This window comes from Amblyomma mixtum, chromosome 8 (genome assembly GCF_055824585.1).
Source record: "Amblyomma mixtum isolate Tamu chromosome 8, ASM5582458v1, whole genome shotgun sequence".
Taxonomy (NCBI): Eukaryota; Metazoa; Arthropoda; class Arachnida; order Ixodida; family Ixodidae; genus Amblyomma; species Amblyomma mixtum.
The window spans coordinates 13,818,512-13,845,836 of record NC_143019.1 but is presented as its reverse complement, the minus strand read 5'-3'; the positions used below and the strand labels follow the sequence as shown (position 1 = coordinate 13,845,836).

The 27,325-nt window shown below is 50.3% G+C and overlaps 1 protein-coding gene across 1 annotated transcript in view; it reads left to right on the top strand.

Annotated features, from left to right (window-relative positions):
• The window catches only part of Nrx-1 (Neurexin 1), a 65,062-nt gene extending 43,118 nt beyond the window's left edge, over positions 1–21,944 (top strand). Inside the window, exons 14-24 of the mRNA XM_089556551.1 lie at positions 3,558–3,784; positions 5,793–5,901; positions 6,407–6,588; positions 8,825–9,079; positions 10,352–10,676; positions 12,906–13,028; positions 13,104–13,279; positions 14,614–14,788; positions 15,553–15,815; positions 18,497–18,608; positions 20,402–21,944. Coding sequence (XP_089412677.1) covers positions 3,558–3,784; positions 5,793–5,901; positions 6,407–6,588; positions 8,825–9,079; positions 10,352–10,676; positions 12,906–13,028; positions 13,104–13,279; positions 14,614–14,788; positions 15,553–15,815; positions 18,497–18,608; positions 20,402–21,150 — 2,696 coding nt within the window. The 3' untranslated portion in view covers positions 21,151–21,944. The remainder of the gene's footprint in view (positions 1–3,557; positions 3,785–5,792; positions 5,902–6,406; positions 6,589–8,824; positions 9,080–10,351; positions 10,677–12,905; positions 13,029–13,103; positions 13,280–14,613; positions 14,789–15,552; positions 15,816–18,496; positions 18,609–20,401) is intronic.
• Positions 21,945–27,325: the final 5,381 nt, after the last annotated feature.

Here is a 27,325-nt window from a genome sequence, read left to right as displayed (position 1 = left end):
ACGCGTCTTGTTCACACTGTTCGGCGACCGTCGTGATGCTTAGTTGTGAAACCTCCTCCACCAAGGTGCGACAAATGATCGGACGAATCTCTCTCTCTCATAATATTACTACTTCGTGCGCAGTTCTGACTTTAATCTCAAAAGGAGTCACATCATACCTGACCGCCGATGGAGCCGTCGGGTGTGTGACTACAGGATCAGTGCTATTCCTAGGAACGCTCGTAGCTGCACTGAAAGTCTCAGGGCAAATTGCGAATTCTTTTCCCAATTTCCCATCGTTCAGTACGTGGAGCGTGCGAAATTTGAACATTTCACATTTTGCGTTAGTCTGCAAGTCAAAGTTCGCACTCACAAAAAAAGCTCTCTCATGAAACCAGAAAAATTACATGCGTGGCATCTGTGCATAACAATCCCAGCCGATGGGTTGTCTACTTAAATCCTGGAGACATCGTCTTGTTAAAAGCTCTGTGTTGACAACTGAATAGGCAGAAGACTAGCGTAAGACCATCCAGTAACGGTAGTAGGGAACAATACTGGTTGTTGAGGAAAGGACGTGGCGCAGTAATTGTCACACGTCGGTGGACACCGGAACCGCGCCGTAAGGGAAGGGAGGAAGAGGGAGAAAAAGAGAAAGAGAGAAATAGGTGCTGTATTTGAGGGCTCCGGAATAATTTCGGCCCCCTAGGAATCTTTCACGTGCGGAACCCTCCCGCCGCGGTTGGCCGCTGCCTTGCGCAGCCCCAGCTTCGGGGACCAACTCCGGGCCGTCCAGCAGGCCCGCGAGGCGACGGCGAGGCAGCGCCTCGACGTCCCCACGTGGGAGACCTAAGGCCCCGTCGGCGAAAGCTCTGCAGGACTATGAATAAAGTTGTTACCAACCAACCAATTTGCATCGCCCAGCACACGGGCGCCTTTTGCGTTCCTCCCCCCATCGAAACGCGGCCGCCGTGGTCGGGTTCGAACCCGGGTACTCCGGCTCGGTAGCCGAGCGCTCTAACCACTGAGCCACAACGGCGGGTAATACCACTTGCAAATAAATGGGAGTCTTGTGTTCCAGGGTGCAAATGATGTGGGCCGCTATATAGAAATCAGTGAAGGTTGGAGACTGAAGAAGGAAGCAGGAAGAAGCTAGGGAAGGGCGGCTGTCCTCTTTCCATGAGGAAATCTTGAGCATTCCGTGAGGGAACTGGTGAGGAGGTTGAAAGGGATGACAGAAAGCGATTACAAAGAAAATCAAACACGGCGGACGTTACAAGAAATCCATAAATGGCCCCTTGGGGCATCCGCCTCGGTGTCTCAGTGGCTGAGGCACTCGTCCACCGAGCCGGAGTACCCGGGTTCGAACCCAATCACGGCGGCCGCGTTTCGATGGAGGCGAAACGCAAAAGGCGCCCGTGCGCTGTGCGATGTCAGTGCACGTTAAAGATCCCCAAGTGGCCGAAATTATTCCGGAGACCTCCAATACGGCACCTCTTTCTCTCTTTCTTATTTCACTCCCACCTTCCTCCCTTCCATTACTGCGCGGTTCGGATGTCCACCGAAATATGTGAGACAGATGTGAGGAGGTTATGACACCTCCTCGTGTACGGAGACTAATTACCTGAATAATCGATCACTATCAGGCTATGTGTCTTTATAAGTGCAAAATTGTAATGGGCGCGGTTCAGGTGTCCACCGAGATATGTGAGACAGATACTGTGTCATTTCCTTTCCTAAAAAAAAAAAGTCTGCCTCTCCCGTAACCGAGAGTAGAGTAAGCATGAAATGTTTACGGGCATAACACGAAGCGTACGCGGACACGACGAGACGCAGGCCTGACAAGAATGTATATGCAGCGCGTTCGAACTGTCTAAAGTGCGTAGAGGCGAAAGCGTTTTCCGCACCACTTTGCCTATGTGAAACTGGTGACGTCAGCACTGGATTACGTCACACATAATTGATGACGAAGTAATGACAAATTAATAATTAGTGATTAATTACTGATTAATGACTAAATACTAATTAACTGCTATATAATGAAGCTTAAGCTTCGCCTTTAGGAGTGGAACGCGACAGCGTGTTGTAGCGCTGCCAGACAGTGCACGGAACGCCACCACCCGTTCGGCGCGATGCCTTGCCCTTTGAACGCAACGCTTTTTGAGGAAAGGTTTGGTTTGGTTTGGTTTATGGGGTTTAACGTCCCAAAGCGACTGAGGCTATGAGAGACGCCGTAGTGAAGGGCTCCGGAAATTTCGACCACCTGGGGTTCTTTAACGTGCAATGACATCGCACAGTACACGGGCCTGGAATTTCTCCTCCAAAGAAATTCAACCGCCGCAGCCGGGATCGAACCCGCGTCTTTCGGGTCAGCAGCCGAGCACCATAGCCACTGAGCCACCACGGCGGCTTTTGAGGAAAGGGAATGGCGCAGTAATTCTCTGTCATCTCGGTGGACACCCGAACCGCACCGTACAGGAAGGGAGGAACGCCACCACCCGTTCGGGGCGATGCCTTGCCCTTTGAACGCAACGCTTTTTGAGGAAAGGGGATGGCGCAGTAATTCTCTGTCATCTCGGTGGACACCCGAACCGCACCGTACAGGAAGGGAGGAACGCCACCACCCGTTCGGGGCGATACCTTGCTCTTTGAACGCAACGCTTTTTGAGGAAAGGGGATGGCGCAGTAATTCTCTGTCATCTCGGTGGACACCCGAACCGCACCGTACAGGAAGGGAGGAACGCCACCACCCGTTCGGAGCGATGCCTTGCCCTTTGAACGCAACGCTTTTTGAGGAAAGGGAATGGCGCAGCAATTCTCTGTAATCTCGGTGGACACCCGAACCGCACCGTACAGGAAGGGAGGAACGCCACCACCCGTTCGGGGCGAAGCTACCGGCGCTTGCACGCCGGTCCTGTAGGAGTGCTTAGAGAGTCTAGTTAAATCTCGTACGGTGCCGGGATGCTCTCGTTTCAGTGCCCGGATGAGTGGAACAGATCACTTATGACAACGAAGTGTATTGTGGCATGTATGTGCTTTTTGCACGCGTTATTAGAAATCGGAAATTATAATTCCGTGCGTTATCAATGCACAGCTCGACTGATATCTTGATAAACATTGAGAAGAAACTGGCAGCAGTTATTTTTTGTGACTCGTTTGGAGAGCAACCGGCGCTTGTATGCCGGTCCCGTAGGAGGGCTTAGAGAGTCTCGTTAAATCTCGTTGTCTCGTACGGTGGCCGGATGTTCTCGTTTCAGAGCCCGGATGAGTGAAATTAAGTGGATTTCAGTGCCCGGATGAGTGCTCTCGGTCTCGGCGTGACGTCACCACACTGCCGACAACGGGAGCTAAAAGCATTTCATGCTTAAAAACAACCAACCAACCCTTGGGGCGGCTAACGGAGATGTTCCTTGCAGGCATAGGCGTACGTCAGCTATCGGCAGTACCCCACACAACTTGTGAGCCGCCCTGAGCCGTTCGTTTTGACACGAAGATATGTCGGAGGGCTCCCAATTTAGATCGATCAGTGTATCGCATTTTCAAAGAGGAGGCCTTCTGAGTCCTGTTTCCCTGTTTTCCAGAGGCGACCAGCGTTCGCTTCAACGGCGAGCAGTTCGCCCGCGTGCAGCTGTCGCGGCCGCTGCGCTCCGAGGCCGAGCGCCTGCGGCTGCGCTTCCGGTCGGCCCGGGGCCAGGGCCTGCTGCTGGCCGCCGCCTCCGACGCCCATGCCGCGCTGCACACGGCCCTGGTGCTGTCGCTGGAGAACGCTCGCCTCAAGGTCGCCTACAACCTCGGCGACGGAAACAAGGTAGCGCAGTGCATTCTGCTGAGGCACGATGTCACCTCTGTCACAGCTGCCGCATTTCGGTGGAGCAAGGGGCCCCCTGAAGAACCTCAAACGGCCGGCTAATTAGAGGACTAGAGACACCAAATTTTCGCTGACGTGTTTTCTTATTTCAAACGACGCGCTAGATCTTGGTATGCACGGACCACCCTGGGGTATTCGCCTACGACCGCTAAATAATTTATAATTGAATTTCTTCTTGACGCCGTTTCGATTTCGGTTTCATCAACCGAACGATGGCTTTGACGTATAGTTGATGTTTAGGTCACGTGAAGCACTCAAAAAAAAAAAGACGGCAACTGCTGATACCTCGGTTGTCGTAATTCTACCTATTGAAGCAGGCTTGGTTTAAGTGCTGCAGTGAGCCAGAACTGTGTGTCAGCATTTATACTGACGTTTTTGTTTTGTTTTTTTTCGAGCTTCACGGGACCTAAACATCAACGACACGTCACAGCCATCGTTCGGTTGATGAAACCGAAACAGCATGAAAGAAGAAATTGAATTACATATTATTCAGCGCTCGTAGGCGAAAACCACGCGGGGTACGTGTATTCTAATGTCTAAATCATAATTTGAAAGAAGAAAACACGCAATAAAACTAGGTGTCTACATATAGTCCTATAGGAGCCTCCCATTACACCGTCATTTATAGGCGAAGTTTAACAGGGTGCGTTGGTAACAGGAAAAGAACCTGAAGGGCAAAGGCGCCGTGCCGGCTCAGAAACGGGAAACCTTTTTGCTGTCACGCATTGAATGGAAAAGAATGTTTGCCTAAAGCCAATAGAAGTTCGCGTCTATAAGTACGCAGTCCAATTCCTCAGGTAGCCAAGGTGTACTCATCGCTCGTGAAAATAGATTATATTGATGTTAACAAGATGCGCATAGTCGGCTCTGCTCTAGAGGCTTGAGAGCTTCAGTATTGCAGAATAACGCTCAAGTGCTGACTAATAGTGACAGAGTTCGACTCTCAGTCAAGAACGAAAAAAACTTGAGTAAAGGTACTCAGCAGTACGGCTGAACGATGCATTCAATGTCTACCCGAGCCTGCGTCCAGTTCTTTTTCGTTAGGACAAGAGGCCACTCCGGTATGAATTTAAAGCTGGCATGATTGGTTCGCGCAGTTTTTCGAGACCGAAAAAGTCCTTTTCTAGGTGTTTTTTTCTTCTGATGTTTGCACAAGCTTACAACAAACGCTCGGTTAAAAACTGAAAGGAGGTTAGGAAATTATACCCCGTTAAAAGCAAAAACCCTAGATGGCTTAAGCGCAGCAAGTTCCAAGTTCCAAACAAGTTCCAAACAGCAGCGATCAGCACTGTCTCTTTGCGGCGCATGTTTGTCATCGCGCACTATTTTTTACATCTTAAAAGCAATCATCGCGTGTAGTTAGATCATTGCCGGTAGCTAGATCCTTGCCAGTAGTGCAGCCGCCGCGGTGGCTCAGTGGTCATGGCACTCGGCTGCTGACCCGAAAGACGCGGGTCCGATCCCGGCCGCGCCGGTCGAATTTCCATGGAGGCGAAATTTCTAGAGGCTCGTGTACCGTGCGATGTCAGTGCACGTTAAAGAACCCAACGTCGTCGAAATTTCCGCAGCCCTTCACTACGACGTCCTTCATAGTCTGAGCTGCCTTGGGACGTTAAACCCCATAAACCATAAACCAAACCAAACCTTGCCGGTAGTGCACCCTACGGCAAGGCGTGTTGACGCTCAAAAATCCTGCCACATTGCCACTGAGAATGTAGAACAACCGGCTCGATACTCTCACCGTGTTTCGACGAAAGCTAAGCTGGCACAAAAGGTTAGGTTCAGCGCAGCTGCTTCACACCTCCTCGGTATGTTTGCCGTTCGCGCACTGAGTGCTCTAAAATAGATGCGGTGTCTTGTCGGAAGCAAAGTATATCCCCTCAGCGTACAGAACGGTGATTAGCGAAGCTGTACGCGAAATAACGGGCACTCATACCCCCGTGCGCAGATCTTCTACGTGGGTCAGGCGCTGGACGACGACCGTTGGCACAGCGTCCAGCTGGACCGCCGGGGACACCGGGTTCAGCTCAAGCTGGACTCTGACACCACCACGGGAGGTGAGCGCCGAGCCGTACACACCCGTTCGTCGGATCTGCGCGATTATACCTTCCGAGTCCCGGAAATAACAAAAAGTGTTTGGAGGCAGGCCCTCTCACACATTGCAAAGTGTCATCTTGGTTTCCATACTCCGATCCAGAAAGCTGAGTGAGTGAAATTAAACAATATCAGTGATGATCGAAGACCACGGGTATTCAGATCGAGTGGTGAGGCTAGGAAGTTTACACTGATGGTGCGGCCGGGGATGACACAAGAGAGGGGCAACTGGAAAGATGGCTTTGTTCTGCAGTTGACTTATCCTTGTTGCTGATAATGTCACAGCAGAATGCTTCCAGCTGAAAGAGGTCCCTGCGCCCTTTCAAGGTTTTAACCCCGTCCACTTCGTTAGAGCTTCACACACGCATTACTACGTTAGACTACATCCCTCTGTGATAGCTTCTTTCTTCATCCGCCATCGTGAATGGACGGTGCATTCGTGGCGACCACTTGCCGGCATTCCCTCAGAGATCCGCGGCGAGCACGTGACCCTGGAGGTGCGCACCGTGCACGTGGGCGGCGTGACGCGTGAGGGGCCCCACTTCCCGGCGAGGGACCTGCCTGGCTTCGTGGGCCACATGCAGCAGCTGCACCTCAACGGCCAGCCCCTGTTCGAGATGGCCCGCCAGGGACACATACCAAACCTACAGGTGCGTCTCACGTCTCCAACCTTATTCAGAGGACTAAAGATGGGTTGCGGAAAAGGGACAACCACATGAAAGAAGACGGTCTTCTTTCATGTGATTGTCAGTTTTGCGCAACCCATCTTTACGCTACAATGAACAAACCTGCCCAACAACTCATCTTGATGATCAGAAGATTGAGATGTACCACGGCATTAGAGACTGTTCACAATAGGAGACTGCCGTCGTCACGCCGGACTACAGTCTGGCGTGACGGTGAACCTGCAATTCGGGCAGCTTTGGAAAAGGGCATAACCAACAATTCTGGACAAAAGTATTTTTGAGCGGGAAGCCATGTATGAACGCAATTTCTTTCATATAATGTGAGATTTGACTATAACAATCAACACATCCGCAGATCGCCCGATGGAAATTTTGAAATTGTTTTTTCTATTAACGCTTTTTTGTCATCGAAAGCTTTGCTCATTGGTTTTCTGTGGCAGCCTTAAGAAGAATGCACCATTTCCTTCAATATTTCTATAGCAGTATCTTACAATTTTCTAATTTTCAAAATTTTTGTCCGACAATGTTGGAAGTTTAACTTCTCAAACGCTAAAAGCAGCTGAGGACAATGAGAGGCGAATTAACACGGAAGAAGAAAGGGCAATAAGGAAGAATATGCTGGAGAATTCTCATGTTTTGAGTAAGTACAACGGGAAAAAAATCTTCAAAAAATTGGAACAACGCAGGAAAAAAAAAATGTCGTTTCGTAGCCAAATGAGACAGAACGTAAAACTTTCATAGCGAGTTTTTTTTTAGTAAACCCCTGGTGATTCAAATTAATTCTGAGTCTTCGACTCTCACAGACAGCGTACTGTTTCTGGACGTTTGAAACCTCCCGTGCCACCACTAACACAAACCCTTCAACATCTTCCCAGGCGCGAAACAGGGCTGACATTCATTTTCCCGCTGAACCGAAACAAAGCTTGCGTGCAAGAAGTTGTGATTCAAGTGAACCATATCAGTACCTTATGAATGCCAGGAAAGGCACTGCATATAAGGACGCAGTATGAAAGAATTGTTAGAAAGACAAGGAGACACAAAATACTGTGTCGTCCATGCCGTCCATGTCTTCCTACATTTATTCTGCGGCGTGACTTATGAACATCAGTTTTCCTAAAGGGCAACCGCAAGAGTTTTTTGAACATATTGAGTTGACGATCTCATTATATTTCTTGGACCTTCATATCTGAGTTCAAACGAACGGTTTTTCAATATAATAAGAAAAACAATTAAATAACAGAACAAACAAGGAAGCCAAACACTGGGTTTTGACGAAAGCATGCCGTCACGACTGATCGAAGTATGAGATCACGGATAGTGTCACAAAACCTCTCGTGTGCGCTTTGATTGGTTAAACTGGCGGTTGTAAGTGAGTTTCGAACATCATTTGTCTAAAATGACCAGTAACAAGCTCGAAAATTTGCCCTTCAGCATAGGCAGCGCTAGTATCGACGGGCGTACAGCTTCTGACGTCACACACGTAGGGTAGCACGTACAAATCGCCCCGATAGCGTCCGACATTATCGAAAAAAAATTTGAAAATTGAAAAATTGTATGATACAGTTATGGAAATATTTAAGGTAATGGTCCATTCTTCTTATATGTAGCAAAATCTTTCGTTTGAAGTGTTTCCATTGATCGCATCGAACAGTTAGGGCAGCCATAGAAAACCAATGATGAATGCATTTGACGACAGCAAAAAAATGAATAGAAAGAAATGCAAGACTGCCGTCTGGTGATCTGCGGATATATTCATTGGTATAGTGAAATCTTGCGTTTTATGAAAAAATTGCGTTGATAAACGGTTTTTCGCTCAACAATGCTCTCGTCCAGAATTGTTGGGTATGGGGGCCACGGTACGGGAACTTTTAAAATTCGTTTGCGCCGAAATGAAACGCTGCCCGGCTACAAAATATGACACATGTTATTGGAAAACTACAGAGAACCTACCGTGAAAGTTTCAGTAGAATGCGTGGAGGTCAAAAAAAAAAAATAAACCCGGAGTTGCCCTTTAATGTTTCAAATCCACCAGCGAGCGGGACAAGCAGTTCTAATCAAGACCCTGCCACGAGTGGCGCAGTTTGGACCCTGCCGCGAACCGCGCACACTCTCGGTGCGGGAAATGGGTAAAGCAAGCACCGCTGATGAACTAGTCCGCAACGCCTGGCGAACTTCTTCAGCTGTGGGTGGCGCGGCGCAGATGACGGCGCAGCTGGGACCCCAGGGCGAGCCGGCCCAGCTGCACCAGCCGGTGACGTTCCGGTCGCGGCTGGCCTTCGTGGGGCTGCCCCAGCTGAAGGCCTACTCCTCCATGCACCTGCACTTCCAGTTCAAGACGCTCGAGCCCTCGGGACTGCTCCTCTACAACGCCGGCAAGGGGCAGGACTTCGTGGCCGTGGAGCTCGTCGACGGGCATCTGCACTACCAGTTCAACCTCGGAGACGGACCCAGGAAGGTACGGACTCATTGAGTACTGCTCTCTGGTGACGAAGGTGTGTTACACGTCTCCTTTTGAGGACCGAACATACTGATTCTTTGTTGATGCGTTGCGCAAGAACAGACGATACTAAATTTCGAGAAAACAAAGAATGGCACAGGAGAAAGAGCGCAAATGGACGCGACGCCTGACTTTGTAAAGCCTGTTCCTGCGCGTAGTGTACCAACTAGCCCAAGTCTAAACCCTGCTGACACGCTATTCTTTACCCTGGGGGGTAGTGAACGATGAGAAGAGGTTATGAAGAAAAGAAAGTGGCGGAAACTCTCTCATTCATGACAGATACCTGAACCGCGCCGTGAGGAAAGGAACGAAGGGTGTGAAATAAATAAGATAAGAAGAGGAGTAGGGAAACACCGCGCACGGTCTAGGGCCTGCGCGGACTGTGGTATCGCAAGTTAATACACGCCTTCGGGCTGAATTTTAAGGGAAAAAATCCCCCCCCCCCCCCACCCGTTTTTTTTTATTGTAAAGTTTGCTTTACCTCAAAACATTCTGTAGTGAGGCGAAGCAGAACAACATTGCATGCTGTGTGGTGAAGACAGCTTTAGCTGACGGGACACAGCAATAAATCAGATGAATAGTTGGGAAGTTTTACCTTGGTGAGGTGCGCCTGCCAGTGCATTGCCGACATAGCGTACTCGAGAAAAGATCAACCAAATTTTAACGCCTGACGGTCTGACGGTGCTTTCAATTGATCATTTGGCTACGCGTCACGACCAGCTCGTAGCCGGTTGGTAGCGTGTTCTGTTTTTACAGTACGTTCTGTTGTGTTCCCAGATACCTACATATCTCGCATGCATGCTTTCGCATATCTTGCCAGTAATTGTTGACAAACCAGATCGCCAAGCAGCGGGTCTTACTGGTGCTGCTAAGCTGGTTACGGCAGCGCCCGCTCTCATGTGACGTTGTTGCGCAGCGTTCTCTGGACACACTTCGTGTTCCACGTTCCATATCACCCTGGAATATCTACGAACCAATTGTGTGCGACTTTATTTCGTCATACGTGTCTGAAGAAATCGACGAAGAAGGTGAACATAAGAAGACGGGCGAAGTCGCCATGCGAGATACACGACGACTGCCACTTAAGAAGCCGTTTCTACTGACCCTACATATCCAGTCAGACTATGTACACAAAGGATTGATTGATTGATTGATTGATTGATTGATTGATTGATTGATTGATTGATTGATTGATTGATTGATTGATTGATTGATTGATTGATTTTGCAGGTGCGCTCCAACACGGCGCGTCCCCTGAACGACAACCGGTGGCACGCGGTGACGCTGGGCCGCAGCTCTCTGCGCCAGCACAGCCTGGTGGTGGACGACCGCGTCGCCACCGTCACCAGCCCCGGCGCCAACGTGCACCTGGACCTGGAAGGCCTGCTCTACCTGGGCGGCGTGCGCCGCGGAGGATACTCGTCGCTGCCCAAGACCCTCGTGTCGCGCACGGGCTTCCTGGGCTGCCTCGCCTCCCTCGACCTCAACGGAGAGGCCCTGCACCCGCTCGACGACGCCCTGCTCCCCAGCCCGCTCGTCTCCAGGGGATGCCACGGTGGGACACCCTCCTCTGACAACGGACGCGTGTGCTCTTTGTATGGACTTGATCATCTTATTAAGGCGGAAGCCTTAATGCCTCATCGCTATAAGCAACAGTTGTCGACAGAAATATCACGCTTTTCAACAATTGGCCGAAATGGTCCTGACGTCACAGTGCGCGAATTTCAAACGGGGCCAATTGTACTTTGGCTAGTAACCAAGCAATCAATTAAAGGGATCGTATAGTGATGCTCCAAGATAGTGGGACTGAGCTTTACCAATTACCCTAATTAACCTTTCTAGTCAGAGCAGATAAATAAATAAAACCGAGTACGAAATTCGTCGAGTTGGGGAATCGAACCAGGGTCTCCGGAGTGCGAGACGAGCACGCTAGCCACTCCGCCATGCCAGCTCGATGGTTTGGAATGAACAAAGGCGCGTCTAGTGAATACGGTGTCTTCGTTCACTTCCATCTTCCCCCCTTCCCGTTACGGTGAGGTTCAGGTGTCCACCGAGATATGCGAAACATATACACTTCCTTTCCTCAAAAACCATTTTACCGACGAGCAAGGCGTAAAGCCGAACGGGCGATGGCGTTCTGTGGACTCCCTGGCAGCGTTGCAAGACGCTGTCGCGTTCCACTCTTAGAGGCGAGGCTTAGCATCTTAACCACACATCAGTGACACAAGCAGCAACAACGCGCGTAAGACTTTCGCCTCACCGCACTTTAGGTCGACAAAGTGCACCCCTGAATTTTTGGATTTTGCATGTAGTTCATTGCATAATGACATCATCACCTAATACCTATACTCTCTAAGTCTCTCATTTTCTCGTTTGCCCTTTCTCCCAGTGAGGAATAGCAGGTCAGAGAGAGTTCTTCTCTCGATCCCTCCACTTTTCCTGCTATTAAAAGGCAACCGCACCACTTTTCGACAATTCCGCGATATTCAGTTATTCGAATTTATATAGCAGCTAGCTAGAGCACGCCAAGTTTCTTTGCGCTAGGTGGTGGTGAAAACCTTTATTTTGTGAAAAAGAGTTTGGGAGCCACAGAGTGGCCCCGCTACATGGTCGGCGTCCCTAGTCCGGGACACCGCATGACGAGGCCCCGTCTCTCGCCCGTTTCACCAGAGCCCTTTGGGACTCAAGCGAGGAGCAGTTGAGGAGGGCAGTCTCCCATGCCTATCTGGAAGGGGTAGGGGAAGGGGGAAGGTGGGGATTTTGAGTACGTGCCCACACCATGTGGAAGCAATGAAAGCGGTGACATTATCGACGATTAAAGCTCAGGCTTCTCCCCATAGCACCAGCGAAGTGCGGAGAAACTGGGAATGTCGGCAAGAACGTCAAGATATGTAATTTCCGCTGCCTTCGACCACTCACTGACGTGCGTAGTAGGGTGCCGCCGAGCAATGCTTCGGCGGCTTAGCTTTGGGTGGCGTTGACTTCCTTCCGTCGGAGCAAGCATTTCTGCGCTGGAAATATTCCGGCACTGTAGGTGACGTCATGCGTCTCCTAGCCGGCGCTGTGCGCTGCGGAGAAGCCTGAAAGCCGCCGCTGTTTTAACCGGATATCACGCCACCATTTCAAATGCTAGTCCGTAACGACTTCGCATGCTCCGCCTACAAGTTTCACACACTAGGCCCATTTAATCTCGTCGAGTACTGAAACCCCTTCAAAAGTCCTTTAAAACCTCAGTCGTTATCTTTCTCTCCACGGCGGGCACTACTCTAAGGGCTCCTTTAGTGACAGAGCAGACGTGTGGACAAGTTGGTGTCGATTCACGATGAAAAAAACAGCTCGCACTTGGACAGAACACAAAGAACAAGAAGGGAGGCACCACCAGCGCTGATGGTGGCTCCCTTTTTGTTATTTGTGTTCTTGTTCCTTGTGTTCTGTCTAAGTTTGCGCTGTTGTTGCTTTTTTCATCGTGAATCCTCTCGTGGCACTGTAGTAGCAGCTGCGAGCGCCAGACGAATCTTCCACAAGCGCTGTCTCGCATCCGTGAAGGTCGAGAAGACGTCGCTTCGCCGTCATAGCTACTACTCAAATGCTAACATCTAAACTAAAAGGAGTGAAACGGGAGTAAGCTGTCCTCTAGCGCACACCCTTTAATAAAAGAGTGTACTCCCTTTTTACTCCCTTACAGGTATATTTGTGTTTAGAGTGTACAATCTCAGAGTGCAGTAGTAGTTTGAAGCAGAGTCGATAAGTCCTCTTTCTAAGTCAAACTCTGCGCTTGCCGCAGCCACCTGGACCCCGTGCGGTGACATGGCGTGCAGCAACGGTGGAGTCTGCACGCCAGGCTGGAACGACCAGCAGTCTTGCGACTGCGACGCCACCTCGTTCAGCGGACCGACCTGCTCGGACGGTACGCTCTGCAGCCACGCTTACCACTCCGTTGACTACTAACTCTCCCCTCTGTTTACCCGTTCCTTGTACGCAGAGAGCATAGCGTACAAGTTCGGCCCCCGGCCGGGCCTGGTCCGCTTCACGCCCAGCGGTGGTCCGCGGTCAGCGTCGCGCACCGACCTGCTGGCGGTCGCCTTCCTCAGCACGGCCGACGACGCCGTGCTAGTGCACGTCTCTGGACCGGACCAGCACTTCATGCTGCTGCACATTGTGAGTGCGACGCTCTCTTCGGGCATGTGCCACACGGAGCTCCATGTTTGTACAAGTTTCGGGCATGTTCTCGACATCTTAAAACCAGCCAAAAGACGTAACACAGGAAAGATAAGAACACGAGACAAGGCTTGATTATCAACTGAAATTTTATTGAAGGAAATAGGCTAAAGAATATTCCCACAAAGATGCGCGCGCACATGATCCAAAGCAGCGAAAGGGCACATAATAAACGGCAATCACCTTTTTGCTGGCACACGGTTGTTGCGTCTCCTGTGTCGCGTCTTTTGGCTGGTTTTAAGATGAATCAGTACCAACTCGCCCAGTCTTCAGCTTTGCTAATGTTCTGGACAACACCCTCTTAAAAGGCGACTCGTGTCCGCCCTCATGGTCATGTGGTCAGCAACGCCGGCTGAAAAGAATGCTCGAGGCGGAAACATGTGGCGTACGCCGAGTCGCCCCGCACAGTACAAAGCAGCAAGACATGGTTGGTTGGTTTATGGGGTTTAACGTCCCAAAGCGACTCAGGCTATGAGAGACGCCGTAGTGGAGGGCTCCGGAAATTTCGACCACCTGGGGTTCTTTAACGTGCACTGACATCGCACAGTACACGGGCCTCTAGAATTTCTCCCCCAAAGAAATTCAGCCGCCGCGGCCGGGATCGAACCCGCGTCTTTCGGGCCTGCAGCCGAGCGCCTTAACCACTCAGCCACCGCGGCGGATGCAGCAAGACATAAAAGAGGCAGTGTTGCACGAGGCTAGAGCGTATTTCCTCCTCAGTTGGTCCGGTTCCCGGAAAACATGAATACATGCAAACAGCAGCCAGAATCAGATTGATGCCAAGCTTGAAATGAGCGAGGACCATACTGATACGGTGCCTAACATGGCTGCTGAGTGAGAACCACTTGACCAGGCGCATATCAGCATGATGTAGCGGCTTCATTTGTTCCAGAGAGAACCGGCGTTGCATCGACCAACTGCGGCAGTTACGGAATGGCTGGAATGGTGGTGGTGACGACTTTTAGATGCAGGTGGTGGTAGCCTTACAATGGTATCATTAGTGGTGAGTCTAAGGATTGTAAGTCTTACATCTTAAGGCATATATCTGCCCCCAACACTAATGTCTTCATGTTCCCTGTAAACAGCTTCGACAAACCAAGACTGACTGCAGGGTCAAATTATTTGCTCGCTGTGTCCAAAGAAGGGCCGCACAGCTCTTAACTTAGGTCGTTTTGTTTAGCTGTGTCATCGTTGTTTCTTAGCGCGATCAAGCGCTGGCTCTGCTTTTTGTCGTCCTTTGGTCGCTAACTGGCCTCTTCCTCCCTCTGCCGCAGGAGGGCGGCAAGCTCCTGGTGACGTACAGCGCGGGCGGCGCGGGCGACCTGACGGCCAGCGACCCGGGACTGCGGGTCAACGACGGCCGCTACCACGTGGCCCGCGTGAGGCGCGACGGCGCCAACGTCACCCTCACCGTCGACGACAGAACTGCGCATGCGCGCAGCATCAAGGGTGCGTGTCCCAGATGCCGTCCAGGAGCGCGTAAATACGACGGCTCGGCAGCGTCGAAGGCGGCTGGATACCTCTCTGTCGAGCCACGCTAGCTGTGACGAAGTTATTTTTCTGGACCGTTCTACTGTATTGCTTCTAAACATTGACTCTTGCTTCTAAACATTGACTCTACTCGTCCACCAATAATGAACAGTTTTCAACTACATCATGCCTCATTGCCCCAATGTTGATTTGCCTCATAAAAATGAGTTAGTCAATAACGATGCAACAACCCTTCTATTCATACTGTCATCTAACTATGAGGCATAACGACTGATCCCAGCTGAGACGTTGAATTAGTAGGGGCGGAAGGGATAAGTACGTAACACAAACAGGAGTACAGTCCTGCCTCGTTATGATAAAACGGTTTGTAACGAAATAATGGATATAACGAAGGTGTGATGATTTCCCTTGGACGTTCGGCCAAAGCAGGCTAAAACGAAGCCACGGCTATAACGAAGTAATCGCCGGGCCCCTTAAACTCCATTTTATAACGAAGTTCGACTGTATTACATTATCCCAGATACGATGTGCCATGTCTTTTCTGCGGTCCGTTTTTTTTTTTTTTAACGGCTTACTGCAATGCATTGAACTAACTGTACTCTCGAAAGCAGTCGGGAATTTCAGCCCGCACCAAACATCTCTTCAATAACGGAATGCGGCATCCTGCCGCTCGCGGGCCATCCGCACAAACGGACGACCGAACCGGACATTCGTCGGCGCAGGTCGCGCCCCCGGGGTGCTGTCCCGCTACTGGTCCGTGGAGGCCGGCGGCTTCCGGCAGCAGCCGAGCCCCGGCGGCGGCGGCAAGTCGGACGGCGCGGTGCAGCGTCCCTTCGAGGGCGTCATGGCCGGCCTGGTGTTCGACGGCGTGCGGCTGCTGGACCTGGCGGCCGAGAACGAGCCCAGGGTGCGCATCCAGGGCGACGTCCAGCTCCTGCTCTCCATCCCGTACGAGCCGCCCAGGGGTTCGCCGCGCATGCAGCAGGTGCTGTCCGGCCCTCGCACTCTGTGACCCTCTCGTACACTCTGAACAGAAAGGAGTAAAGAGGGAGTAAGCTCCCTTAGGCAGTGTGGTAGAAGACAGCTTACACCCCTTTTTACCCCCTTTTTACTCCCATATAGGCATATTCAATTCTTAAACAGCACAAACAGGACACGGACGAAGATTGTAAACGTACACACTTCTACTTTGGTGCATTTCATGTTCAAAGTTTACGCGCGCTTTTTCTGCCTCCTTTGCCGAATCTTGTCGATATTGGAGAGAGAGAGATCAAATTAAAAAAGGTAAATCAACGTCATCATAAGCCCGACTGCATCCAGTTGAGGAAGAAAGTGGTTGAGGAAAAAGGTTTGAACGAATAAGGGCCATACGTGTATACTAGCATGGCCAGCTGGAAAACGAGGCGCTTTCGTTGCTGTTCGCTTCCATACCGCTCTCCACCGTTTATTACCTTCTTTAATCATCATCACCAGCCTGACTACGCCCACTGCAGGGCAAAGGCCTGACCCGTATCCCTCCAATTAATCCTGTCCTGTGCCAGTTGCGGCCACCGTATCCCCGCAAACTTCTTAATCTCATCCGCCCAACTAACTTTCTGCCGCCCCCTGCTGCGCTTGCGTTCTCTTGGAATCCACTCCGTTACCCTTAAGGACCAGCGATTATCTTGCCTTCGCATTACATGCCCTGCCTAAGACCGAGAATCAAAACGAAATGTTCATTATTAGAGCCCTAAGGGAGACAGTAAATTTTAAATTGAGGAAGGGTGGAAGATCGGCCGGAGCATCATGTTCCTGGTCTGTTAATTCACACTACACTTTAAACACGAAAGAAGTGAAACGGAAGTAAGCCGTCCTCTAGCACACTCCCTTTAAGGGGCAGTTTATGCTGCCCAAGCCCTGAGAGCAGACTTCCAGCACTATATATATAAGGAATACTTAGGGCTGGCAACAGAAGCAAATTCTTTCTTCAAAACATGGGAAGATTTAGCACTTACGAAGACTTTAACCGAAGTTTGAATCTCCTAAATTAGCTGACCCCAAGACCTCCGGTGCCGCGTTTAAAACCTCCCTCCCAATTGCTAACTGCATCAAATCACTACGTTTTCCAGAAGGAATACACCTCTGTCGCCAAAGAGTAAGCATTCCGTATATTTATTGATCGAAATCTACTCCGGAAAGTGGAAAGCGAGTGCTCTAGAGGACACCTTGCTTCCATTTTTACTCCCACATAGGCTTAGTCATGTTTATAATGCATATATGGAACGGCGGAGGGGAATACGACTGAAACATGGAAAGAATCGAGATAGGATATGGCAATGGCAGCTGCACACACGCGCAAAACGCACATGTCCGCGAACGCACACAGTCGACTTCTAGGACGGACATCCCATCACAGACGGAAGTCCATAGGCCAGGGTCACACAAGAACCGGATTCGTTCTCCCGGAATTAAAAACCCTGCCTAAAGTCTAGCAAGGCAGAACGGCGCAAACTACACAGGGACAAGAAAGTAGACCAGACGCACACAGAGCTGTGTGTGTCTCGTCTACTTTCTTGTCTGTGTGTAGTTTGCGCTGTTCTGCCTTGTGATCAACCAACTAGCCCGCGATGTGTTATTAAAGTCTAGCGTTAAGAATCCGTGGTGCCAGTGATGTTTTTAATCGGAGCTTCGTGGTAAGTTCAAATAGCCGAGAGGGCTGAACTAAGCTGTATCGACGGGATACAGCTTAGTTAGGTAGCCTTTAGCTTTCGCTCCGGCTTTCTGTAACGGAAAGGAACAAATAGAAAGAAAGAAAGAAAGAAAGAAAGAAAGAAAGAAGGAGAGAAAGAAAGAAAGAAAGAAAGAAAGAAAGAAAGAAAGAAAGAAAGAAAGAAAGAAAGAAGAGAAAGAAAGAAAGAAAGAAAGAAAGAAAGAAAGAAAGAAAGAAAGAAAGAAAGAAAGAAAGAAAGAAAGAAAGAAAGAAAGAAAGAAAGAAAGAAAGAAAGAAAGAAAGAAAGAAAGAAAGAAAGAAAGAAAGAAAGAAAGAAAGAAAGAAAGAAAGAAAGAAAGAAAGAAAGCGGAGATGCGGGACAAAGACAGGGTCTGGGCTGTTTGAACATGAAGGCAGTCATAGGAAAAGATGAGCGTTATCAGGGACATCCACCCAGTATTCGAGCGGGAGTGGTCGGATTGTCCTCCAAGCAATGAGCACGGTGGTCAGTGAGCAGGGAGCGGAGTACTCAAAGCAGTTGGACGCCAGCTTCCATACCCGCAGAGTGTCAAGGACATGCTGGTGACCTGGAATGATTGGTCGGAGGTCTTGAGCCAGTGACAGAGCAAGGATAGAGGCATGTTGGACCGTGATCAGCCATTTGGAATAACTCTTTCGAGGGGGACCTGCGCTACCGCTCCGAGGCTCCCTCGTTCAGATTCGGCTACGCACGGTTAACGCTCAGCCCCGTTAGGCTATTGCCAAATTAGCATGTTAACACGCGTAAAACGTGTCACGCCTCAGTTTCCCTTCTTCGTCAACCTTGCTCACACCAGTTTTACTTTCGGTACTATATATAGCCGCGGCCCAGTAACAGAGCACCACAATCAGACATGGGGCGGAACAAATCGCACGAGAGAGTGCATGAGCCACGTGTATGGCGGTGGGTGGTAATGACGGCTCTTCCTCCTTCCCAGCAACCGCGAGCCTCTCCCGGATCCTACGAAGGCGACGACCTGGTGTTCTCGGAAGGCTCCGGCTGCTTCGACAGCGACGACGACGACTGCGGCGCCGACGGCTTCGGATCGGGTGAGAGCCCTTTCCGCCGTATCCTATTCGAAATACAGAAGCCGCGCCCCGTTATGTCACGACCCCGTTACTACGGACGACTCGAATTATGGACAGTTTTAGAGCGCAGCTCTTTAGCGCCCGTTTCTGCGTTTCGCGGCGTCGACGTCGCCATTGTCCGTTGTAACCAGTAGTGGACACGTTAGTCGCGCTTTAAGCTGCGGAACCAATAGAGCGGGAGCTTGGAAAACAGAGGGAAAAATTGGTAAATTGGTTTTTGAGGAAACGAAATGGAGCACTATCTGTCTCACACAGCGAACTCTCGCGATCAACCATTAACTGCCACCTGCCAGGGTGGCAGGGTGGGTGGGGATTTTAATGTAGATATGAAGACAAACAAAAAGGAATTTCTTATCACTTATGCGGGAGAAAATCCTGTTCATCGCGCTCGTAATGGCTCAAAAAGCTGTGACAACCTCGCGAAATACTCGCATAGACCTCGTCTTTGAGAACTAGGCATTGGTGCAGCAAGTCGATCATATATCCATCTATTTCTCCGACCACAAAGCTTTCTTCATGGAATCAAGAACTGTTAGCGGAGTGTTTCTTGAAGAAGTAATATGTGTGAAAAATAACAAGTTGTCTGTAATTGTACACACCTGTCTTGCCCGAATTCTTCACCTCCATCTATCGAAAAGCTGAAACAGCTGATATGCTGCGCTCAAATTTCGCATTAGAAAGTAACGTAGCCGTTGGCAATTTTTTTCTGGGGACCAATCTTTTAAAATCTATTTACGCCTCGTCAATGTGAAAACTCGCTGTCCGGACAATGGACAGGGTGACAACGTACGAAGCCCATTGCCATCCATGTATTTTTGTCCCGTTAATATGGACAGCGATGAGAACAAAATCTCAAGTGCCTCTGCCAGAGGTTATGGTGCTTGTATTTTGAGTGCAGAACAGCGGAGAAAAACAGTGCGAAAGTGCGAGTATGGTTTCACGCTTTACAGCTGCAAGGTGGCCGGTCGACGCGCCTTGCCATTTGCTGCATTTCATGAATGACTGCGAAAAAAAAATTCTGTTTGTACGTTTAAAAACCACATTTAACAGCTGTCAGCCCAGTGAATAGAGAGTTCTTGGGATGTGAATGGTAGAAATAGAAGATACTCCATCACACCAATAGGCGGCATAACGCGTCTCATGGATCACAAGGAGCTCCAGACGAGCTAAAACCTGCATTGCATGATTTTGCCGCTAATAAACACCCGAAGAATCAACTTTAGCTTCAATTATTGCCCGATTTCCTCTTCACTACTTGAAAGTATGCTGAGAAGCAGTTCGTTATCATAAATCATTTCTTTTTAAGAAGAGTTTTTTTTTTGTTCATTGTTCGTTATTACAGACGACTCTCTTTGTGGACACTTTTGTACGGGGAACAAAGTGTCCATGCTAACGAGGCACGACTGTACTTTCGTGGCTCATCCATGCGCTCTTGGTGTTTTCGAGAAGCCATCAAATGTAATTCAGGCCTTCGGTCATGAAGGCCTTGTCCTTAGGGTGTGATTGTTTACTTCGACATTCGGCATCTAACTCGTTGCTACAGCGACCCCTTGACGCCAGAAAGAGGGCGACAAGGCATTATTCCTCTATGAGAACGCCACAGTGATTTTAGTCCAGAAATCAGTGGGCCTGTGTTGACTGTCCGCCGGTTGTCTGTCCGCCCACAATATATAGTCCACTGTCAACAACGTACAATGATTATTCTTCCGCGACTCGCTCGAGTGATGCACGCTTCTTTTCCCGCGCGACCGCAGGGGACGACCTGATCACCGCCGTGTTCGTCCAGCCGACGGCGCGGCCCGCGCCCTCCCCTCCACCGGGCGTCGTGACCCACGGCAGCCCCTCCGACTGCGACGACGAGGACTGCCTGGACGGCGGGTCGGGCTCCCGACGCGACGACGACGACGAAGACGACGACAACGAGCCGTCGACGCCTCCCAGGCGCGACGACTTCCCCACCAGCCCGTCGTCCACCAGCACAACGCCAAGCACGCCAGCGGTGGCGCCCACGGCGGCCGCGCCCCCTTCTTCCACCACGCGTCGCCGCCAACACGAGTGGAGCATCGTGCGTACCTTCACGGTGACGCGCGCGCCGTGGCAGCCACGCAGCACGCAAGGCGCGCCGCCGGCCGTCATCAGCGTGCCCATCCCCGAGCTGACGGTGCCGGATCAGGAACGCCAACGGCCCGCGCCCAAGCTCAAGAGCTCGGCCGACAGCACGGCCCTGGTGATAGGCGTCATCGCCGGCATCCTCATCAGCATCGTCATTGTGGCGCTGCTCGTGTATCAGTTCCGCAGCCGGCCCGCGGGGGCTTACAAGGTCGAGCAGGCCGTGCCCGGACCGGGCGGCAAGGGCGCGCCGCCGGCGCCGCCGCAGCAGCACGCCGAGCCCGTGGCCTACCAGCCCGTGGCTACGGCACAGCAGCTCAACGGCGCCGTGCAGCCCAAGGCCAACGGCGCCAAGAGGAAGAACGCCAAGGACCTGCGGGAGTGGTACGTCTGAGAGCGGAACCTCGCCCGCCTAAACACTTCCTCCCTGCCTGCCCGCTCAGCGGGCCCCGTTCCTCCGAGACCGGAGGATGGACTATGAGCGCCGTCCACGGCTGGACGAGCGACAAGACCGCGTCTTTCAACACTCGCCGGGGGCCCTCATCCCTGCGCTACTGTCTCTATCTCTATCTATTAGCACTACCCGTAAACGGCGACCCGCCGAAGAAGAAGGAACGGCCGCCAAAGTGCGCAGCAGCACACGGACTCAGCCCCGCGACAAGCCAGAGCCGTCGTCGGGAGAGCCGACGTTTCGTTCAGTGCGGCCACACGTCGCGGTGATATCACTTACGGCGCTCCCCGACGTCGCCCCGTTTGCAAAGTGGAGTCGCGGGAGGCTCGCATATCACGTGGAGACTGTGCCTGCCCCCCTCCCGCCCAGCCGCTCTCCCTCGAACGAAGAGGCGGTGCTCGTTGTTACTACAGTTTTCTTTCTTCTTTTTCAATTCTTCTTCTTCTCTGTCTATCTTCATCGGTGATCGTTGCTCGAGGGTGTCGAGCGCGGTGACGAACGGGCCGGGCGGGCGGTGCGGCCCGAGGGATGAGTCGCGGGTTGGGCGCCGCCCACCCATTCCCCCCCCCCCCCCCGATGCTTTGTGATGACGTCATTCCGTGGACGACGAGTGCGAATCGTGCCGTTTTCGGGCCGCGAACCAGCGGTCGGCACAGCAGCGAGCAACACCAGCAATAATTCTAGACACGCGAGACTGACAGTGCCGTTAATAAAAATCGATGGGACTTGAACCGCGACCCACCTTGCGCGCGTGTGACTTTCAATTACTGCGGCTTCGCAGCAAACCACCCTGCGACCCTGACCTCGGAGCGAAAATGATCAGGGCTCGCCGGGCTGATGAAATCACCGTTGCCCGAGGTACGGTGTGGCGTCATCCGCCGCAAACGGTTGATCACTCTTGGTGAAACATATACGCATACTTAGAGCGTTTCGACGGCTCTGATGAACCGAGCTGTGGACGTAAGCTCCGATTCCCAGGCATCGACTAGCACATCCATTATTGAAATCGACAGTGGCGATGTTGTGGTTAGAACCGCCTATGGATTGAAGGACAAAGAGCAGAGGAGTACAGTTGAAATTCGATTTAACGAAGCGAAGAGAAGCAACGAATTATTTCGTTAAATCAAGAAGTTTGTAATATCGAGGAAGGCAATTTTTCGCCCTTCGAAATCGGAAACTGCAACGTAGCGCAACCAAAAGCTATCGCGGCATCGCATCTGCCGACAACCCGCGCCTGGTTTCTGGAAGAAGTTCTTTCAGCACTACAGAAACGAGGACACAGAAGTACACAGGACGGGTGCTCTCCTGCGGTGTACTTCTTTGTTTCTTTGTGTTCTCGTTTTTGTAGTGCTGAAAAAACTTCTTCAAGAAACCATGCTTCACCAACTAACCCCTCAACGTGTTTTGTTAAGTGAACCCGCGCCCGCGCATCTTTATTTTCAAGTCCGTGAGAGCGCCATCTTGTAAAACGGACTCGAAGCCAAGACGGGAAGCGTCGGCGACTAGCGAGTCATTTGTTCCGTGCAGTGGCGCAGTTCAGAGGTACGTCAAAACGAAACCAGGGCCGACTTGGGCGCCTGGATGTTGCAGCTGGCACGCTGACAATAAGCTGCAAGACATCGTGAGCAAAATAAGGGAGAAATCACCTTTTTTCTACTCATTCATTCCGGGGAAAACTTCGTTAAATCAGGCTTAATGGTCGTTTGTTTCGTTACTTCGGGTTATTGAAAACATTGAACCCCGTGAACGCCGTGGAATCAAATCTTGTTCGTTAGACCGGGAACTTCGTAAAATCGAGTTTTGTTAGATCGCGTTTTAACTTTTAACAGCCTCTATCCGCCCAGCTCTTCGTTTCTATGATTGTTTCTTCAACCGAGAGCTCTATTACTATTTTTTCTCTCTTTAGTACTTACTTAGTTGACATAGCGACAGTATGTCCATCGTAAGAGACAACCTAAATGACGTCATCTATCCAGGATGACGTGACCACCTTCTGACCGATAAGAACTCAGCACTGCCCTGTTCAACAGTTAGTGAGAATGCGTCATCCGTAGTCGGGGGATCCACGTCTGCGGTCTCGAGAGAAAGAGAGGAAAAGTACACTATCATTATAATCTCTTTTCCCGTCCTCCTTCCGCCGCAGGGAGAGGGAAAAATTATGAAAGCTTCTAATCCCCCCCCCCCCCCCCCCTTTCAGTCTGTGGAAAGGAAATTCGCGCTCTACGCGTGCGGAGGGATTCTCCGATGAATACGCCGCTACGGAAAGACCAGTAAGGCTGACGGACGGAGAAGCGGCCGAATTACAGGCGGACGCTGCAACGCCATAAGTTCGCGGCACGCTCTCAGACAGAGAAACGTCGGTGCTTGTTCAGAAGTTGCTTCCCGACTCTCAGAAAACACACACTCTATTGCTCTGTTTCCGTTATAGCTCGGTGTGTACACGACTGTCTGCCAGCACGTTGCATACGCTTTCCGACAGGTCAGCACTGCATGCGGTACGGATTGACGCACGGCGACTGCGAAAGCGTTTTTCCGGTCGCTCATCATCTCCACAGTTTATACATGGTCGGTTTTCTTTCTTTCTCTTTGCCTTCGTGAGGTATGCGTCATTCCGACAAAGGTGCGTATCTCAGAAGTCACGGTGAATTCCTCAGCCCAGAACAACACGTTCGGGTCAGATCTCACGAATCTGCGTCGGAGTTCGATTGAATGCAAAAAGAAGAAAAAATGTCATTAAGTGACGCAAATTTTTACCCTCAACTGTCAAGGAGGTTTCCAGTAGAAAAAAAAACGAAAGAATTGTGGTAAAAATGCGACAAAACATTTTATCGTTTTGTCGTAACGACGGCTTTTTTCCGTAGATTTTTTGTTGCGTAGTTCTGCCCCAACGACAAGAGAAAACACAATACGACAGAAAATTTTATTGTTACTGGGAAGAGAGGGAACTGAGAGGCCCAAGCTGGCCTCTTCTGAATGCTCATGAAGGAGCAAGCTTTGCAGAGAATGGCTGCCACTGGGTCGATAGCTCTGTACATATGTAAATAGTTTGTTTGTGCAGTTAACGCGTTCATTCACTGGGAACATTTCCTTTGTTACTACAACTTCATGGCCAAAAACATTACTAAAAATTTATTACTACAGCAGAGAATTTTCTGTTGTGTTTTGCGAAAGGGTAATTGTCATTTAAAGACTTAATGAATCATATGACCCAATAATGACTCACGTGACCCAGTGACTCAATAACTCAATGACAATGAATCATATGACCTGGCTCTGCGATAACGTCATGCGCACTATGAGTCTATCACCACGAGATCTCGAGAGCGGCGGGGCATCCGGAATTACCAGCTAACGCTCTAAAAGCAATACTAAACGTCGCTAACTGGTTTGTGCATAAGACCAAACAAAATGTACAAAGCGTGTACGACAGAAAGCTGCGGGATCAACGCAAAAGAATCGATATGTCCCCGTGAAATTGATTGCCTGCGAGTGTCTCGGTGGTAGACAATCCGTCTTTCCTTCTTCCTTTATGCTGTTCCTCCGGACGTTGCAATAAGTTAAATGAACCCTATCCCGGTTCCATTACCGGAAGTTAGCTGCAGTGAACAAGAACGACAAAAGCTCGACAGCTTTATGAAACACTGAAGCAAGCATGCAGTTACGAAGCGAATTGGAGGCGCCACATTCATGATTCAGAGCGCTTTGTTCGACACGCCTCCGTGACTCGTAGCTACGCACCCGCGACCTTGACCAGGATGAAAAACAAGAAGACAATCTGAAGCGTGCTGCCGTTAATGAACGCTTGGTTAGACACGACTCTCTGGGGAGTGCAGGGGCCCCGTGTTGAGACACGTGGCCGACTCATGAGCATCCGGTGTACGAGTCGCGGCGCGAACCTTCCTCGGCGTGAGGTCATAGCCCACCTGTTGCAGCACATTCGTGTCGACATGCCACGTCATCTCGGGCTGAGTCGCCCCCGCGGTTCCTTTTTAGAGTTGCACACCGAATGCAGTTTCCCTCACGGCCTCGCCACCTTTCCTTACCAGCGGCCGTCGAAACCTTCGAAATGACAGACGGAAAAGAAACGGATGGTCGTTTAGCATTGCTAAGGACGAAATACAGTACGAAAGCACAGTTGTATGGTGGTGGTTCAACGTACTTAACTTTTCACAAAACGAGATGACACAACAGCACAGAGCGTGACGTGTTATGTCCTCATCTCGTTCTGCGAAAAGTTAAGCGCGTTGAACCACCATGAACAACCGACTATCCCCAATTATTGCTATTTTAGCAGTATTTTCACAGTTTTTTTGCACGTGGGCACCACAACCATGTCCCTGAAAGCGCGATTGAGGTGTCCACTGACCGAGGGAGCCCGTTATGCTCGTGTTCAACTTTTTTATCGTCAATGCCAATTTACCGAGTGTACTCCGACGGCCTAGGCTGTGCCGCGTTTCTGCAGCAATGTTGACACCAACAACGCGTATTGCTCCAGTGCCGTGTTTCTGCCACAATGTTGCCCACGCCAACACATGCAGCGCACATCCCTTTGTCACTACCGCCGCATAGCTTACAACGCAAATATTAGTTTGATAGTAATACTAGTTGACGAAGACGACCATGTGCAATGCAAAGCGCGAGAGCGTGTTGCAGTTTAACACGAGGCGTGTTCGACTGCGGCGATAACTCTCTTCGGTCTATCATTCTCCGAAGCTCATTCCTGTCGTTAGGGCCGAACAGATTGGCCGCTTAGTTAGATCTCCAATAAAAGTAAATGCGAAGAATAGAGGAACCAAGCGGCCAGCCAAGTTCACGTACTTAAATCAGCCTTGCAAAAATAAACAGCCTTAGAGCACTTTAAAGGGAAACTGCATATGTTATAGAAATCAACGAGCTTAAGAGGGTCGAATTTGTGAAACTTTGAGGTAAAGCATGCGAAGTCTTTTTTGGCTAGCACTTGAAATAGTGAAGTAATCGCCGATTAAAATCCGGACGTCCTTCAAGCTTCTCCGCAGCGCACAACACCAAGTGGGGGGCGCATGATGACGTCATCGAAGGTATCGGTACATTTCCAACGCATAAACGTCTGCTTTGAAGGAAAAAAATCAACGCCACTGCACGTGAACCCTGCCGAGAGTTGTTTGGCAGCGTCTAACGAGTCAGGGCAGGGTGTGGCTGACGACAGCGGTAATTTGAAGTCATACCTTCCGTGACGTCACACTGAGTTTCCCTGCACTCCTCCGGCGCATTGAGGAGAAGCATGAAATTCAATCGTCGATTGCGTAATTATTTTAAATAATAGTGCAAAAACACTTGGTATGCTTTATCTACAGCCTATATAGATTTGAATCCTTGACTATCGCGAAATTCTCAGTAAAGTGCTGCAGTTGCCCTTTAAGCCGAGTGCGTTAAGCCTGATATGATCAGCTTCAAACCGCTTCCGACTATGCGAAAGCACTATTCCTATGGATAAACCCCGAGCAAAATATTGCAATGTTTGCGGGTTTATGCCAAGTGAAATAGATAATATCTGCGACTGGGATTCGAACCCGCGGCGGCGAGAACAGATCCACTTCGCTGGATGTCGCTTTAAAGATATCTGCAGGAGTAGCTACGAATAAATTTGGCGCAATTTGATTCCTCTTTTAAGTAAATTCCTCCTTTTTTTTCTCATGAAAAGTAATGGATTACCGCGCCTGTGCATATGCCTGCGTGAAGTTTTTTTTGCTTTAACGTTTAACACAATCAGAGGCGTCCGGTAAACCGGTATATATCTCAGCCAATACATCTTCGGTACGCTAAAGACATCTAATTAAAGTTAAAAAAATTAAGGCTTTACATTAATTAGCAAAGCTGCGAACATTTTCTGATGAGAAATTATTGCGCCCCTTCTTCAGCACTGCTAAAAGAAAAAAAATTATAGGGGGCACTAAAACTCCAACTTCAGGTATTAAGGCGGAACTAATTAACTCGACAGCGTAAATGCGTTAAAGGCCATATATGCGGAATTGGTCACTCTCGTCTTAACATTCATGAATCGCTGGGACTCCTCCTACCACTCGTGACGCAGTGGTGCATCGGTTAAGCGACGCGCCACTGGCCTACGTACGATGGCAGG